General features: G+C 37.2%; 1 protein-coding gene across 14 annotated transcripts in view; it reads left to right on the plus strand.

The window, feature by feature from the left end:
• ADGRL2 (adhesion G protein-coupled receptor L2) overlaps window positions 1-17194 on the plus strand; it is a 162922-nt gene that overhangs the window by 30702 nt on the left and 115026 nt on the right. For all 14 annotated transcript variants that reach the window (XM_075098003.1, XM_075097992.1, XM_075098002.1 and 11 more), the window contains exon 2: window positions 1794-1966. In XM_075098003.1, the coding sequence (XP_074954104.1) occupies window positions 1894-1966 (73 nt within the window). In that variant the 5' untranslated portion in view covers window positions 1794-1893. The remainder of the gene's footprint in view (window positions 1-1793; window positions 1967-17194) is intronic.

The raw sequence follows: 17194 nt of genomic DNA on the forward strand, positions 1-17194 counted from the left end.
ATTGAAGAGCACCTGTCTGTAGTTGGAAATTGGAAAAAGGGTTTGTTTTTATGTATAAATAAACATAAAATCACTCAGCATCAGTTCTTTTTCATTTCCCTGTGTGAGAAGTCACACGCACGTTTGTGTTATGAGGGGGATGCCGATGCTGAAGTGGCATCACTCCTCTTAGAGGAGCCAAGTAAAGAAGCCTCATTGGCTATTTAATAATCTCCTATTCTGCCACAATCACATTGCCTTCATTGAGAGCCAGAGAATTGTTCCGTAATGTTTTGTGTTAATTCCTGTCTTTCTCTCCTTGTGGAAAAAAGTGAGTGTCAGTCTTGCTGCTGTCTGTGTGCTCAGGGAACAAACTTATCGTTGATTAATATTAACGTTGTCTAATATAAAAGGAGTTACACTTCCTACCTCTGAAAATGATCTGCAGTTCATAGAATTTCTTTGTCTGGCATTGTGTGCTCTTCATCCTTTCCAGTTCTCTTTGCCACAAGGGTAAATATATTTTTAAAGCCCTCAACATGCTCCAGTACTCGTAAGACTCATAAGTGGCCCTTGGATCCTGCCACTTAAATTTTTATGTAGCCATTGTTATATGTTTTTAAAGTAATGTTAATTTTAAATATCTCAGGAATACAACCACGTGGTTCTGTCCGTTGGTCTTGGAGAAACCAAGCCAATGTGGCAGCAGGCTCAGCTCTTTGGATGTATAATTGCTATAGCGCTCAGAGAGTTATCCTTCCAGAGTTGTTTCACATATCTGTAATATATAAAGCCAGCTTTGTAGTTAAAAATAGTTTGTTTTTATATGGATGTTCATTTTTCTCTAGCTTCCCAAACTCTAGTAGTCAGGGCTGAAGCATGATCTAGCTTTGTACAGTGAGATATGGAAGAGGAAGTATGTAGTTACTCAGTTGGCTGGTGAGAGAATGAAGTCATTAGTGAAAGGGAGCACGCTGCTGTCAAATATTCTATCACAGCAACTGCACTCTTATCACCATAATTATATTTTTCAAATGCAAATGATAGCTTTAAGAATTCTTCCTTTGGTACATCGTTTACAGGAGTTGTTTGGTTCGTATTTCTCAGTCGGGGACAAATCTCATCAGAGGTGAAGGATAGGAGAGTCTCATCCGTTAGGTTTGTTCCCTTTTCTCTGAAGGTGTTTATTGGGTAGAAATATAGCACACTGCAGAGTCATACAAAGGCTTCCTCACCAGAGTATTTTGTAGGCAAAGGTGCTGTTAGGGCTCCTCGTCCGAGGAGAGTGACGTGCGGGTAGTACGAAGCGGTGGCAGGGCGGAGACCTGCGGAGCCTTTCTGTTGAGTGGAGTCACTCCGTTGTTCGCAGCTGCTCCATGTTTCCAATTGCTAAGAAAAATGTCAGTGCTTTAGATTTAATTTTATTGTTGTTCTTTGAGGTAGAGAAATGCGGGTTGTGTCAGACCTGGGGAGTGCGAAAAGCTTAGCCTAGTCATCTGCAAATCCAATTTCTTATATTCAGAGAAAATGTTCTCTTTTTTGTGTGTGTGTATGTCTTAGTGCAAGTACATCAATAACATTCCTACTTTCAACTTTAACATGTATCGTTATTTGGCATTCTGTTTAATGATCACTGACCTTGAGAGATTACATCCCACAAACCTGCCAAATTCCCAGCTACAGTACAGGTGTACTGTCAGTTTTTATTAGAAATTTCTGTCTTCATGTCAAGTAAAATTTGGTATTCCAAATTATTGGTTTTCAGCTATTGATGTGTTTTTTCTCCTTTTCTTCCAAATCCTCTGCTTCTCCAGGTATGAAGATGAATAATGCAGACCACTGGTTTCGATGATGCTGGGCTTTTATAACTGGATTCATTAAGGAATACAAAGAAAATTCTTACAGGGATCAATAATGGTGTCTTCTGGCTGCAGAATGCAAAGTTTTTGGTTTCTGCTCATTATCAGCTTCCTGCAGTGTACTGAAGGTAAGCTTTAGTTTATTTTTGTTCTTGAGTTTGCAGATGGGATGAATGGTCTGTACAATTAATTTCTGTGAGATGACTTGAAGTTCTAGGATGTCAAACTACACATATCTGTAGCATGTTCTAGGTTTAATTTATAAAATTCAAATTAATTTCATTTTTTTAACAAAAAAAGAAAACGTATTGTTTTGGTTTTGATAGTGTGGTATGTTGAAACTGAAATGCAGCGTTCAGGCAACCGAAGTGACAGTATTAATACCCTTGATTGGTATGTGCCCTATTTTTGGACTCACCCTGTTTATTCTTCTTTTTTCTGTTCTCAATGTGCAACCATTTAGAAGTAATGTATAGATATGTTAAATGTGATATAAAATAATGAAACAGTGCAAGTAAAATACCTGTTTGACTTTTCCAATTTGGCTGGCTGAAAATAAAATGGCAAACACTTCATTAAGATTAGAACTATGCAAGTTAAATTTCAGGAAATAAAACTCAAAGTGCATACAGGAATAGTATCTACTTTAAAATATTTTTTCTTTTTTAAAAAAAGGAAAAATACCTCAAGTTATCAAATATATTTTTAAAATAGCCCTTACATTAAAGATATGAGGAAAGAAAAAGCTTTTTTTTAAATAGTTGTATCATCTATTCTTTATCTGTTTTTCTTCATAAACTGTTTTACCCAGTTAGTCCATCTCCCCAGCTGTTCTTGTGGCCCTTTTAATTAGTAATAGAGAAACACGAATGATCAGGAAAACATGGGTTATGAATTTTTAATTACAAATACTTGTACAGAACTTGAGGCTATTTCTGGGTGTAATAATTTTGATTGACTAGATTGCAGGTGAAAAGACTGGTTTAGTAATAAAGTAGCACCTCCATGCCTTTTTATATTATTCAGTAATCGGTATATAATATATAGGCTGCTTTGGTGCATCTGTGGCGTGATCTCACCATCTTTTAAAGCAGATACATACCTTACCCTGTCAAAATTCTTTGAATTTTAAGGCTAAATTTTCAGAGATACTTCAGGAAAGCTGCTCTGCCTCCCCCTCTCTTCTCTCCCAAATCTATACAAACAAAAAGGATCTAGTCTCCAAGAATAGCGAAACCTAAGATTAAAATTTAAATATTGTATGCAGTCTTCTGTGTTCGCTGCAAAACTCCTAAGCATTTATTCTAGACTGAGACTTGGGTCTTGCGTTGTACTGACAGACAAGCTTTGCTAAAACAGGTTATCCATATGTATGTGCGAACATACCCGTGTATCAGGGATTGTGTCCTAGGAGTCCTCGTGAAGGTTTCTGAACATGAGGGAGCCTCATTTCACTTAAATAGCTTTCACAGTCAGTTTCCCTTCCCTCCCCTCTTTCTTCTTAAATATTGCCAGGATATATTAGAAAACTGGCGTTTCCCACAGCACACTGCAGATCTTGGATGGTTTTATCATTGATGGGATTTCTGATTTGGTAGCTGCTGTACTGACTGCTCTCTTGGTGTCTGTTGTGTCTGTGGACTTGGTATAATCTCACTTTTATGGGAAAGTAAGTGCCAACAGCTGGGAGGTAAAATGCTTTTCAGCCTCTTTCACAGGTAAGGAAGGTAAATGCGTATTAGGAGAATGGAATTATAAATCTTACGGCTGGCTGGTAATAACTTCTGTTAATTATAAATGCACTTACATTGCAAAAGTGGTTGCACTATTTGAAACCAAAGGTGTAGGAAGTAGAAGCACCTATTTATTTTTTTTTCTATGAAGTTTTAAAATACTAAGGATTTTACATGTTGTAATTGTTTCAAATCCCTGTATCTAGTACATTTTACAAAGATTCATGAGAGTACTTGCAGCTTAATGCTATGTGGTGGTTGAAAATGTTTGAAAACAGAAAGGAAAAGCAGACAAACAGCTTTCTCTGGTTTGGTTACAGTAGCAAACAGCATGCTGCAAAGAATGTTTTATCTGCTGAGTTTGGAAAGGAAAAAGTCAACTGAGAACTTCTGCAGATTGAATTTTTGCCATTTGCAGAAAGCTAATTTTCATTGTCATCTGCAATATTTCAAGTTCATTTTGTTCTGTCCTGTTTTTCTTGCTTTTAGTAGCCAGTAGCAATCTTTTGATGCTTCAGTTGTGAATTTACTTTTTTAAAGTCTATACAAGAGCTGCTTTTTCCACTAAAAGAAACAGGGAAGGAAATTGGGAGCAGATAACAGAATCATACCAAATTAATTGTAAATTCTTAAAATAAATGAAATATTGTGGCTCTGTATACTGGAAATGAATATTAATATAGAGTTGGCTTCCAGCCACAGAGCAAAATGAATACTGCATTATTACACTTTCTCACAAGATTACATTGCCTTCTGCTTCAGTAATAAGAGATGCCAAGTGTAACGTGCTTTTGTAGCACTTCATGCCTGGAAGTATGAACATGAACAAAGGTTAAAATAAGAGCATCTAACTTTTGCTAGAAATAAGAAAATCTTTAATTCTCTCACTTGGAACTTAGGGTTTTTTGTAGAAATCTTATATGCATACACAGGTTGTTGCAGTTGGTGGGGGAGATGAAACCTGGTTGAATTCCCTGCTGTTACATTTCAGTGTTGCTGTACAGTCGGGGGGGAGGATCCTGGGTGTGGACAAGTGACTCATTTGTTCATAGAATGAAGCATTTTCCAATGAAGAGAAAGACGTCATTACTCTCACAGCACCTTAACTTTAACTCACCAGGGAATTAGCAAGTCGGCACAGCTCTATGAAGGCTGCAATTTTATATTAGTGCCGCCTATCCGAATAGGAGTCTTATCTTCTGTTAAGAAGGTCTTGGTTTTGCTTTGTTTTTCCTGGCTGGAGCAGTCCAGGTGGTGTTGCTTTTGAAGCAGTCTGTTCCTTCTGGTAAAATGAACCTGGAATGGACGAGTGCTGGCAGCTGGAGGGAAAGCCTCACCGAGTTATTATACACTGCTGGTACATGGATCAACAACAGGTCAATATTGTTGTGTAGAGGCTTGAAAAACATTGTTATTACCATCAACAGCAAGCATTGCAGCCCTAAATAAGGAAAAGGTGAGAGGCAGGAAAAAGGAATGACAAGCTGACAAGTCATGAGCTTGAATATTAATGTCATTTTGGATGGTATTTTTCTGTCCCTTTTTCTAGCATATTCTACTCTAGGTCTGTCTTTAAAACTACAGTTTTATTACAAAAGGCAGGCTGAAAGAACTACACGGGAAAGTACTTTGAGTGGGAGTTACGCAGGTAGCTGCGTGAAGCCTGGCCTCGTACCGTGGCTGATTTCCTGGGGGAGATGGGCGCTTCCACTGGGGCTGCGCCGGAGTCCGTCCCCGTCTCACGCCGCCCCAGCTCTGATCTCATGGAAGGAGTGGGTTCATGCTCCTCTCGGTTCCTCACCTGTACTTACCTGTTTCCTACGCACTATAGGAAAGGAATTATTTTTTATACCACCTCTATCTTGTTCTCTCCTTTTTTTTCTTCCCTTCCTAATGAGGTGAAATTGTCCAGCAAGTTAAAAATTATCTGAGGAAATACAGAGAGTCAGAGAGTGAGATCACACATGCCTTGTTTCCATAGCAAAGCAGAGTAAAAAGCTTATTATACATATTATTGGTTGCTCTTCAAGCAAGTTAAGACAGATACACTAATATGCATATGAAAAAAGATGTCAGAGCTAAATATTCTGATTAAGATTGGATTTTGGACTCTACAGATTTTGATATTTTATGCTTTATCTGGTTTACAAAGTCCACATTTTCATCTAGCTTTAGATGCCTTCTTGATTTTATTCTCTTCTGCTTCCTGAGAAGCACAAGTGCTTGGGAAGCACTGAAATAATTTTCTTTGCTTACATTTTATTTTAATGAAGGTTTAATACAATTTTAATTCATTTTATTATGAATTATTATCTATGCTTTGTCCTAAGGAAGAAGCATCATGCTTCAATTATCTATTTAATTCTGTTTTCCTAAACGGCATTGATGTTTTTTTGTTGTTGTTGTTGTTGTTTTTTTTTTTTTTTTAAAATCCAGCCTGCCTTTGCCTCTGAATGTACATTTTAATTAACATTATGCTGAGAAATATAAATTCCTGTAAAATCCACTTACGCCAGCCAAGGAGCCGAGTGTTAAATTGGAAGCAGTTTTAAGTGTGTATCCAACGTTAGTGCATTTAGTGAAGAAAAGACATACTAAATACAGATAACGTACATTGAGCCACTACAAAGATATTTGCTGTTTTAGCATTTTGCTTCAGATCTTCAGCCTCCTGTCAAGCCACTCAGATTTAGAGTGTCTCAGGCATATGGCACAGGTACTCAACAAACTGTAGAAGCACGTTGGTTTTCCTACATATTTACTAGAAAGTATTAGTAGGATTGTGCCCAGGATAAAAATTCAAAAATCTTGTACCCTGGACTTGAGAACAAATCAACGTCTGTTAATTAGCGGATTTAAGTTCTGCAAGGGGTGAAACCCATTACGGAGTCATGCAAGAGCAAATAGGAGCACTAATTTAATTTCTAGCCGGGGAATTTTCCACAGTGAGAGCTCTGTGAAGCACACAGCTAGTAGGCAACTACTTGGTTTAACTGGGGGCGCAAAGCATCCGTAAGCACAGTCAGCATACCAAGGCCAGCCGGTTATTGCCTGCCCTTTGGAGGGTCTCTCTAACAAGCCTTCCAGTGCTATCTTCATTTTTATCATACCTACCTCATGGGGTTTATGATTCTTTAGGAAATGTTTTTTCTTACTTGTTTAATGCAGAATACGCAGAAGAAAATATCTGTGTGAAGGGAGCAGTTGGGTTTCTGCAGAAAGCAACCGCTGCACTGAGTCCTGTTTTCTCCCCTGGAGGAGTATGCCATTTTTCACTGGGATGTTCTGGTGCATACTTACCTGGGACATCTCTTTTTCCTCTTCTGAGGGAGATGTAGGCCCAAGGTATCTTCTAAAAGGAAATTGTTCTAAACAGCGAGAGCAAACTTCTTAAAGGAGACTGTCTGTTAAACTTTTCAAGTGCATTTCCAGATAATAGAGACTGACAGGCTGCCTGGAAAAGCCAGAGATTCTGTAATGCGCTGGCAGTGAACATCCTTTCATATATTCCCTGAGCAGCGAGGTCTGCAGGATCTTGTGCTGTAACATCACATTTTTGAAACCCAAGCAAAACCACCACTACTTCAAGATGTAGAAGAACCATGTAGAAGAATGCATGAAGAACCCTTTTAAATACTGTACTAACATTTATATGAAAATTTGCTAGGAAATGTTAATGTAAGGGTTTTATAATTTAAGCAAAGTAAAGTGTAAATGCATAATTATTATGAGATGAATAATTGTATTACTATTTTAATATGCTGTATTCTTCCTCAGTTACTTAAAAACATTCTCCTGTATGAAGAGGAGATTTTGCATCTTCTTGAGCTCTGTGCTCAGAAGAAGAACAGAACCCCGTAACGTATAAAGCTGTAGAAATGCAACGTGTTGTGCTGAGAGCAGACGTTATACTTTCAGAGCCCTCTGAGCTACTACTTCAGTTTCCCACCTTTTGTTGCTGTAATCCTGGTGGGCGAGGCGAGCCCCGCAGCTGACCACTGCACCGCGAGGGGACTGACTTAACCTTCAGCTAGCCTGCACTGGCACCATTGCCTAAAGGGCTTTTCTTTTATTAAATACAAATCTGGATATATTTTAGATTAGTTGATTACAGTAAGGTATCTTTCCAAGAGCACAACAGCAGAATTTGGGTATATATGTCTTTTGAAAAATGAATAGGCTTCATTAGTACTCTACTACTAAATAGGAAAAAATACATAATTTATTTTTATTAACACGTGTATTTTTAAAAGTATTTAATTATTTCCATTTCTGTTTTATGTCAAGTGGAAGAATACTGTTTGTCTTAGTAAGAAGGTTTTTTATATAGCTTTAACAACATTGCCTTTCTTTATATTGTACTTTTAGGTCATAGTGTAAAATGGAAGCATAAGTGCCTGCAGCATCCGATGTCAGTGCATGCCTCAGCACTGGCTTTCTTATTACATTTAGCGTCCTTATGATCAGATTATAAAAATTATCATAAAGTATAATGATTTTAGATTTAATATTCGTTGCCAAGTTCTACAAGCATATAATGGGTTTTATACTTGCAAGTAGAGCCATTGATGTTCATGGTCTACCTCTGTGAGTAAATGGTACAGAAAAGTAATACATTTTACGCTAATTGCGTATTGTATGAGTGTCTTAATAGCAGCAAGCGTAAGCAGGATGAAAGCACTACAGAAAAAGGACTTGAGCAAACAGTTCTAATATATGTTTCATATATGTACCTGCTTCTGTGTTTGTGATGGCATTCCAGGCTGTGTTATGTGAGAAAGAGGAGAGAAAACCATCCACAGGGAGAAATTCTTGGCTTATTGTCTGTCCATACTCATCATAAATGCACTTAATACCATAGGAGCTCCCAATATGCTGTTATGCAGTTTTATATATTTATACAGTAATGTTCATGGAAGAGACACTTAAAAATTGACTGGCCTTTTACAGTGGATAATTAGTATCATATTTATTCATCTACGTCGGTGAGTTAGAAGACTATTTATAGTTGCTCCCTCTGATTTTTTTTTTTGTTTTATATGACTTTGTACTTGGATAATATGGCTCTAAAGCAGCACTTCATTGTGTAAAATTGGAAGTAAGATACGGAAAAAAGAAAGATAAGGAAATAAAACACACATGTATATAGTAAAGTTTCGTGCATAATTTTCTTGTACTTTCAATTTTACATGGTACTCACTATGTCTGCGTTGGTAAAACCACACTGCAGGTTTTTTATTTCTGATCACTTCAAATTTGATAGAATTTCATTTTGTCAAAGCTGGATCGGCTCCAGTTCTACTCATTTCTATAGATAGTAGTAGTTTATCCATTGACGGTTTGTTTGGATTGACATTTCGAACGAGACCCATGAATGCTGGTCATTTGCCAAACATTGTTCACTTTTTTTCAGGAATACTAAATTTTTTACATTTATAACACAGGTTAAAATTTTTATGGGTGATTCTGTAAATGAGCCACACTTCAAATCCAAAGACATTTTATGGTAAATTGAATATGCAGTTCTTTCTGATAGAAAGAAGCTGAAAAAATCCTTTTGCTTGAAGGTGTCCTAAATTCCTGCCCTTCCAGATAGAGTCTTGAACTACTCCCTTGGCTTTCAAAACCCAATTGTGCTAAAGCTCTTTGTGTTTCTGTAAGTTTTATCTCCTGGCTTTCTTTAGAAGTGTAAAGAAATAGTGTTGTATGAATGTTAGCTCAGTTCGTGGGTTCTTTCAGTCAGGGAGACAATTCGTCCATGTCCCGGTGACTTTAAGGCAACCCATGTAAATGTACACGAGCGTGTTGGCGGCGGTAGGGGAGATTCCCAGGCCGTTCCTCCTGCGCTTGGGCCAGTCCAGGTGGTTGGGAATGTTTCATTCTTTTTGTTTTCTCCATTTATACTAGTATAATAACCACTGATGTTTTCTTGGTGTATAAAATGTGTGTGTGGGAGATTAGTTGGGAAGCAAAACAAGTAATTTTTCCTCGGTTGCCTGAGCAACACATACATGTGAGAAACCCAGGGGGACCACATAACTTTCGGTTGTTGGATATAGGACTCAACGAGTTTTATGAGGGATCTTGACGATGGAAGGAGAGATGGCTTTTGTCTTCTCCCTTGTCAGGGATTTTGATATCTCTCTCAGGAGTTAGGTAGCTTTGCTCTCTTCCAGCAGAAAGTACAATTAATGCAAGGTGCTGTTTGAGCAATTTTCCTGTTAAATTTGAGGTCAGTAATTCATTTAGGAAACCTGAGAGGAAGTTGATGCTGAAACCAGATCTCCTATCTACTGCAATTTTAGTTGGAAAAGCTATGAGAAATGTTTGCTTTTTAAAGACTTCAGCAGTATTTCATATCACTTCTGTTTTAACCATTTCCTATTGAACTTCGGTCAGATTTGCCTGTTCACCACTGATCCTGTTTGACTATGCATATGACTTGATTTGCCTCCCACAGTGTTTCACAGTAATTTTTCCTATTTCTCCCTGTTGAGCTGCCCCAGTTCTTTTCTCTAACTTAGGCTTGAGGATTGCCTTTAATATTTCGTAATAACTTTTTTTTTAGTTATAAAATCTTACTTTAAGAATAAAGTTCCAACTTATTCTGAGCCGTTGTTAATATTTACCATTGAAAGTCTATTGGAAAAATGTGGATTTGTGGCTTAGAACTGATAATGCTTTTTAGTGGCTTAAGATAAATAAGCTTTTAGTAAACAAAACCAAACAGTTTGCTGCTTATGCTTTTGCATCATTTAATTTGCAACAGATGAAGCTGGCATGCGTGAAGAGTGAAGCACAGAAAGTACTCAGAGGTCGAATGGGTGGCTTGTGATGTGGATTATTACCTGTAAAGATGGATAAAGTCCACAAAACATCACTTCATGTATTAATGTACCAGCTGGAAAAAAAAATTAAATATATCAGCCCAGGTTTTCATGCATAAACTGTTTGGTTTAGGCCTTCAATTCAAATCCTGCTCAGCAGTAAAAAACTTTAAATAAATCTTCTATATCTTTATACTAGTGTAGAGAGAGAGATATATATGTCTTCAGATATATATAAAAAGCATGCTGTGCAAATACTTTTTTTTTTTTAAATTCAGAATACAAAAGTCTGGAAGTCATCCATATGTAAACTGTCTTGAAGGATTTGTAATGTACAGTGTTTTGTTCTGCAGTGTAAACTAAGTGCCGACAGAAAAATGGTTGAGAAATGCATCTAACCACCAGTGGCTTTCTTAACCAGTTACACTGCAATCTAGTAATATAACAGTGATTTTGTTATATGTATATAACAGTATAACAATTAATTTGCTGTACACATTATTTTGAATATCACTCTGTTAAATCAGCAGAGTGCTAACTCAGTCCTAGCAGCAACTCCAGTTGTAATATGTATCTTTATGTCTTTGATGCATTGTTTTCTAGCTCTTGGATTTGTTATGGACGCATTTTAACAGCATTTCTATGCTGCCTTCTTTTTACAAAAGGTTTTTTGAAGGATGAGGAGAGACTTTCTGAATATTTGCTATTAAAAGTTTGTTGCCGTGGTAATGCCATTTGTAACAGACACAATGATTCTGACTTTATTTACCTCAATGTTTGGTCTGTTTCCATTCTTTTTAATACCTTTTTTTTTTTTTAATTTGGCTGATTAAAAAAAAAAATTAGTGATAATAATGGGGAAAAACTTTACTACAGAAAATCTTTGGTCAAGGTATGAGTGATTGTGACCTGAAGAAAATTCCTTTTCTTGATTCTGTTCCCATTTGGAGTAAGGGATCGGATCGTAAGAGGAGGGGGGGGTGGGAAGAGGAAAAAAAATAGTGCATTTGAAAGTATTCAAAGATGTTAAGCAACAATAAAACTCTGTAACCATTTAAATGACAGCAGCTGACTATTTGAATTAACTTTGTGTTTGGCTTAATTCGGGGTCCTAATTATTCCTAACTTACGTGAGTAGATTTCAATTATACAATACTGCAGGGATTTGTAGCTAAGGCAACTAAAGGAATCATTTTACATAAAGTAATTCTGCTCAACTGATTAGGCAGGTTAAAATGGATTGATAGAAAATGGGAGCTCTTGTCTGGTAAGGCCCAATGAATTGTTTCCAATGACACTATGAAGAAATAACATGAGAAAATATCATTATTGAAAATTTTGAGAATTTTTATGCAACCTGTTTATACCTTGATAATGTGGCATTAGTTAACTGCTCATGGCAAGTGATTCTCATGAGTATTCACAATAGATTTATCAACAAAAAGGCAATTCACATTTTTGTGGCACCTTAGGTTGGCCTTCATGAGGTGACTTTTCCTAGAAGCTTGTTAACTAAAAAGTTAGTTCTTAAAAAGATTTTTAAAAAAATATTTATGCCAGTTAACCATTTAAATAGACAAAACACACTATGTTTACTGCATGATATTTTGTGCTTTAGACATGAAAGCATTTTTAGACATACAACTCATCTCCAATATCCCATTTATCTAAAACTGCTGTTCCGTGAAAATAATTCTCAGTTATACTACATCCTTAAGATAACCTGAGGGAATTAGAGGTGAAAGAGGTATTGGAATAAAAGACTCTAGATTCATTTTCCATTTTTGTTATCCACACCAATGTATACCCTTCATTAAGAATTAATTTTTGAACAAATTACCTGCATAGTTTGAGCTTAAAAACAGTTATTTAAAAATGTATATATGTATTTTTAACAGTGTATACCTATATGGTCAGCTAAAATTCCATTTCTATTCTTTGAGCATTTATAAAGTCATATCTCCCAAATTAGATCTGCGGCATAGGTAGGTGTCTCCTTTTGATGATGGCAGACTAACACCCCTGGATTTAGAATACTTATTTTTGTTTTTCTCTGGGTTTTTCACACTTGACTTTTGTTGTTTCCTCAATTGGAGTATTGAAGGTTACAAGAATGCTTATTCTGCTGACTCGAGAGTACAGACAACACGATAGCATGTCTGCAACCTGAACAGATAAGTCTGTTTTTAGAGCTGTCAGATTTGTTTGTGTCATTTGGATATACACCTAGACCTTCTAGTCAGAGACTTTTAGAGAAGCACTGCATTTGTTTTCTGTGTATGTTGTGTTTAGGAGATCAGAACTTGAAGTAGCTCTAATGAGGTCCATGTAAGGCTATGATGCTGTTTAAAGGGAGGAAAAAAAACCACCTACGAAGCATATGGATGGTATGTGTAACAGTAATTTCTAAATTAGATCCTAAATAAATACTTAAAATAATTAATACATTTACACAATAATAGATCCACATGTATTTCTTCTCTCTCCCCTGACAAATTCCAGTTTTCTGTGGAAAATCCGTGTTTTTGATCATATGTTTGCTGTTAACGTATTAACACTACACTCTTTCAATTAGTACTGCTGACAAGTTACTTAGGAAAGTCTCTGGAGCATGTGGAGATATTCACAACTTCTCCGTGTCAGGTGTTTGCTTTCCAAAGTGAAAGTATTAAGATTTAATTATCAGAAGATGTTTGCGGTAGGCAGTGTGCCTTTGGAAGACCGTCAAGGGCAAGGCTGCAGGTGCCCTCCACACACCTGGGCAGGAGGACATCTGTTCCCGTCCCAGGAGCCATCATCACAGAGTTTGGGCACGGCTGTGCTTCTGGGCACGTGCACATCTTTGGGGTGAGCCAGATAACGCTGAGCTACAGTATTTTCATCTGATGGTGGTGGAGAGTGTTGAGTTCTGCTCACCCACCCCATGGCCCTCCCACCCTTGTGGTGGCCTGTGGTGGGCTGATACAGGGAGCAAGACTGGCAGAAGACAGTCCAGCTTTCTTGTAGGAAGTTTTTTCCCCCAGCCACCTCCCAGAACCACACCACCCTGGCATCAGGCGTTGGACAGGTGGGAGAGGTGAAGGTCACGGTCAGAGCACTCCATCCTTAGATAGTTGAAAAATAGTGAGATCTGCATGTCCGCTGGAGCTTGGGAAACCACTGTGCCAGATGAATGGTATGTTATTTCTGAGGGGGAAAACAGTCCTAAAATGTATCATTCTTTCTTAGAAACTAGTACCGGTTTCACTCTTGAGTTAACAGGATTAATGCTACTTTGTGGGACTTGGTAATCTAAAGTCAGAATATCTAGAGCCTGAATGTCCTTGATTTGATGGTGAAGGGTATCCCAAATTGTCTACAGGTGTTTAAAAGTGCAGATATGAAGACTGTCTTTGCAGCTTTATAATGGCGTGGTCAGGTAGCTGTCAGGGTTGCACATGATTTTTGCCCTGAAGAGGGAAATGATTTTTCCAAAGGACTCATTTCCCAGATAACTTGGTTCTTTCAAAGTTGCTTTAGGCATTTTAAGATTGCATATGCTTTTACAGGAGCTGTAAATTGCCTCACTGTATCTTGGTCCTTCTAGGTGAGATTTTTCTTCTGTCACTGGTAGTCAGCATTTGAAGCTTCAGAGGAAGGTGGCAAAATATAAAAGTGCACAAGGTAGCCTGCTTACAGTGGACCTTTGTTAGTTATCCATTGTCATGGAGTCCCAGTAGATTTTTCCCAACTCATTGCTTAATTAAATACTTTTTTAATATCCTAATGTGTATCTTCAGGTTTCGGAGTGCATTACTGTGGTCATGAATCTTCTTGTCTTTTGTGGCCTTTACTTCTTAAAGATATTATCGTTGAGCAGATTTTTCCATGTCTGTCTTCTCACCCTATTCCCAGATCATTTAAGGAGTATACTGAGTAACACCGTTGCCTCGTAAACTTTGTCATCCTGTTTCTCTCCCTCCATCCTCTCCATCATCCTTTTCTGACGATCTGCGCCACCTCGCAAACCCCAGCTGTGCAGAGGAAATCATTCAGCTTCTCTGCATTGTCTCCCTTAGCCTTAGCTGGTCACCTAATGCCGCAAATTGGTCACTTCTCACACAAAAGTAGGCTTCCTACTTTTGTTGTCCTTAAAGAATTTCTGGTTATGAAATCATTGGAAAACATTTCGGAAAAACGCCTGTGAGTTTAAGAGGTGCACAGAATATAGGCGTGGAAGCACGTACTACAGAGTCAGGAGACAAAACCACTTATATTTTCCTAGCTTGGTTTACTTTAGGTAGCGATACAAGTCATAGCGTCAGATACTTGTCTTTAATTTTGCAGCACAGTTATAAATTTTGCTATATCTAATTGAAGCCAACTTTTTCCTGCACAGCAGATTTTTATTCTTGCTGAGCAGTTAGTACGTTTATGTGAATGATACTTGCATATATAAACTTGGTTTATGGATGTTTAAGGGGTTATAATTTCCTCTTTAAAGTCAAAATTAATTTTTAATTTTTTTTTAATATGAAAAGACTTTACGGCTGACACATGTCCCGTGAGAAAAGGAAGAAGTTACAGATAGTTGAGAGGAGAGGGTCTGCTTCATACATAAAAACTTCATGTCAGCATTTCAACAGAGCATTTTCTTAGGGTATCTCTGTTATCACTGACACTTTCACATTGACAAGCATATGGGATGTAGTGCTGAATGTGGAAATTGAAATGATCACATCTAGCATTTCTCTCTACCAGGTGCCAGCTTGCTGCTGCAGCTCTGCACTTAATGTTCAAGGAGGAGCGCTAGGAATAGTTTCATTTGCTAATTACCTCTTATCTCCAGTACGTAGTCCTTGGGCAGACAGCTTACCCAGGTGTTTTTTAAGAACACCTATCTGGACAGTGCAGGATTGCAGGTGGTCCTGTGGTGACAGTGCAATGTGCAGAACATGTAAGAAATCTCCATCCATCTGTGTATGTTGTTTTTAAGTCTTCACTGAAGAACAGAAGACAAATTTGAGAGAATTTTTGTCTTTATAAAATTTGTCAGTGTGGAAAGCAGAAGAGTACTATTCCTCAGCCCAAGAAAAATGTGTGCATGTGTTTGTTTTGTTGGAGGTTTTTTGATAACAAACCTGATTGTCCTGTCTTGTGATTTCAGCAGAAAGGAAAGTACGTACATGCCAGTAAGAATTTTGCAAGGACCTGCAAGTTAAAATAAATAGAATGTGGTGGTTTAAGGAAGTGGTAGAGTCTGAATTGCCTTTCATGACTCCTTTTCCAGGATCCAGTTTAACAGGATTATGTAATTTTACTAATACCGCTTTGATCTGTCATTTATACAAAAAGGCAGGCTTTCCAAAGCATTTGCCTTACATGTTCTTTTTGGGCTAGACTTAATCGTTTGCAGAACTGATAATATTTTCCCATTCTTCAAGAATTCATGTTACAGTCTTATGCTTAATGTGACTGTGGTTTGAGTACAGAATGGTAAAAGGAGCCTTTTAATTCGTAATCCAGTAATTCAGACAGCTAAATTATGCCTCCCTTTACCTGATATTTATTAAAATTAATCCAAAGAAACTTCATTGCCCTTTTAGGTTTCTTTAATGCAATTTATAGAATAGATACATTCCTTACCATGAGTAAGTGCAACATCTGTTTCTTTACCCTTTCTCCTTGCGTTTTTCCACACTTCTCGTAAGAGTTGCAGTTCTGGTTTTCAGGCATTCCGTACAGTCCAAAATTCGTGATGTTCATTTGAGCATCTCGGTTATATATCTATGCCTGAGACAATTTTATTAGTCGTTGCACCTTCACGCTTGTTTTATTTCTTGCCTCTAGTTTGTAAGTTAATATTTACTAGCACTCAGGAGTCATTATATAGCAACTTGTTAGTTTTAAAAAAACCAACACAAAAAACAAAACCAAGGAAAAAAAAACAAAAAAACCCAAAAAACCAAAGAGAAAAAGCAACCCAAAGGGGGAAAAAAAGCCTGCTTGATGACAATAACTTTCTTTTGAATTTAAAAACTCAGAACAGAACGGAAAATGTAGTAATTAAAGATGTGGTCTTTAATACCATTTATGAAGTTAATAAATATTTTAATATGTAGTTAATAGATAAATACAGAATCTAGCAAATCAACAGGATTGTTCTAACTAGCTCGAAAATTACTCCTACCATCTCTTGATGTATTAAAGTTGAGCTCATGCTGCTATATGATAATTTGTCTTTTAAAGTAGTGTCTTAAGTGTATTCAAAAACATCAGTATCAATCCCAAAGCCTATTTTACGGGATCTCAGGTTGTTACCAAGGTTAATTCTCATATGGTTCTGTGAAAACAAATCCATGCATATCTCTGTCTTCCTCTCTTCCATTTCTTCTGTAACCTATTTGGTTTGCAATGTTACTGCAAGAAAACAAGGAGGTTGTGTTTCAACAGCTAGAAAAGATTGCCATTTCATTATCACTTTGAGTAGGAGTAAAACTGATCAAGGTAATAACTCTAGTTAATACATCAGGCAAGGCTGACAATTATGGGTGTATTTCTGAATGTGTTAGGCGCCTAACTTCCGTTTCAATCAGGGATAATTAGGTGCTTTAAAAACCTTAAAAAATACAGCACTTGATAAGAATTCTCACTTAACTGAAAAATGCTTCCTCATAAATGGATGAATTTCTCTTTGCCTTTGTTTAGATTAGGAAGACTAATCAAACTTAGGTCACATTTATGTCATGCACAGATTACGCTGAATTAATCATTGTTTCATTTCACTCTCACCTTGGCTGTGTTGGTCCCCTGCTAC

The sequence above is a fragment of the Phalacrocorax aristotelis genome, chromosome 6 (genome assembly GCF_949628215.1).
Source record: "Phalacrocorax aristotelis chromosome 6, bGulAri2.1, whole genome shotgun sequence".
In the NCBI taxonomy this organism is placed as follows: Eukaryota; Metazoa; Chordata; class Aves; order Suliformes; family Phalacrocoracidae; genus Phalacrocorax; species Phalacrocorax aristotelis.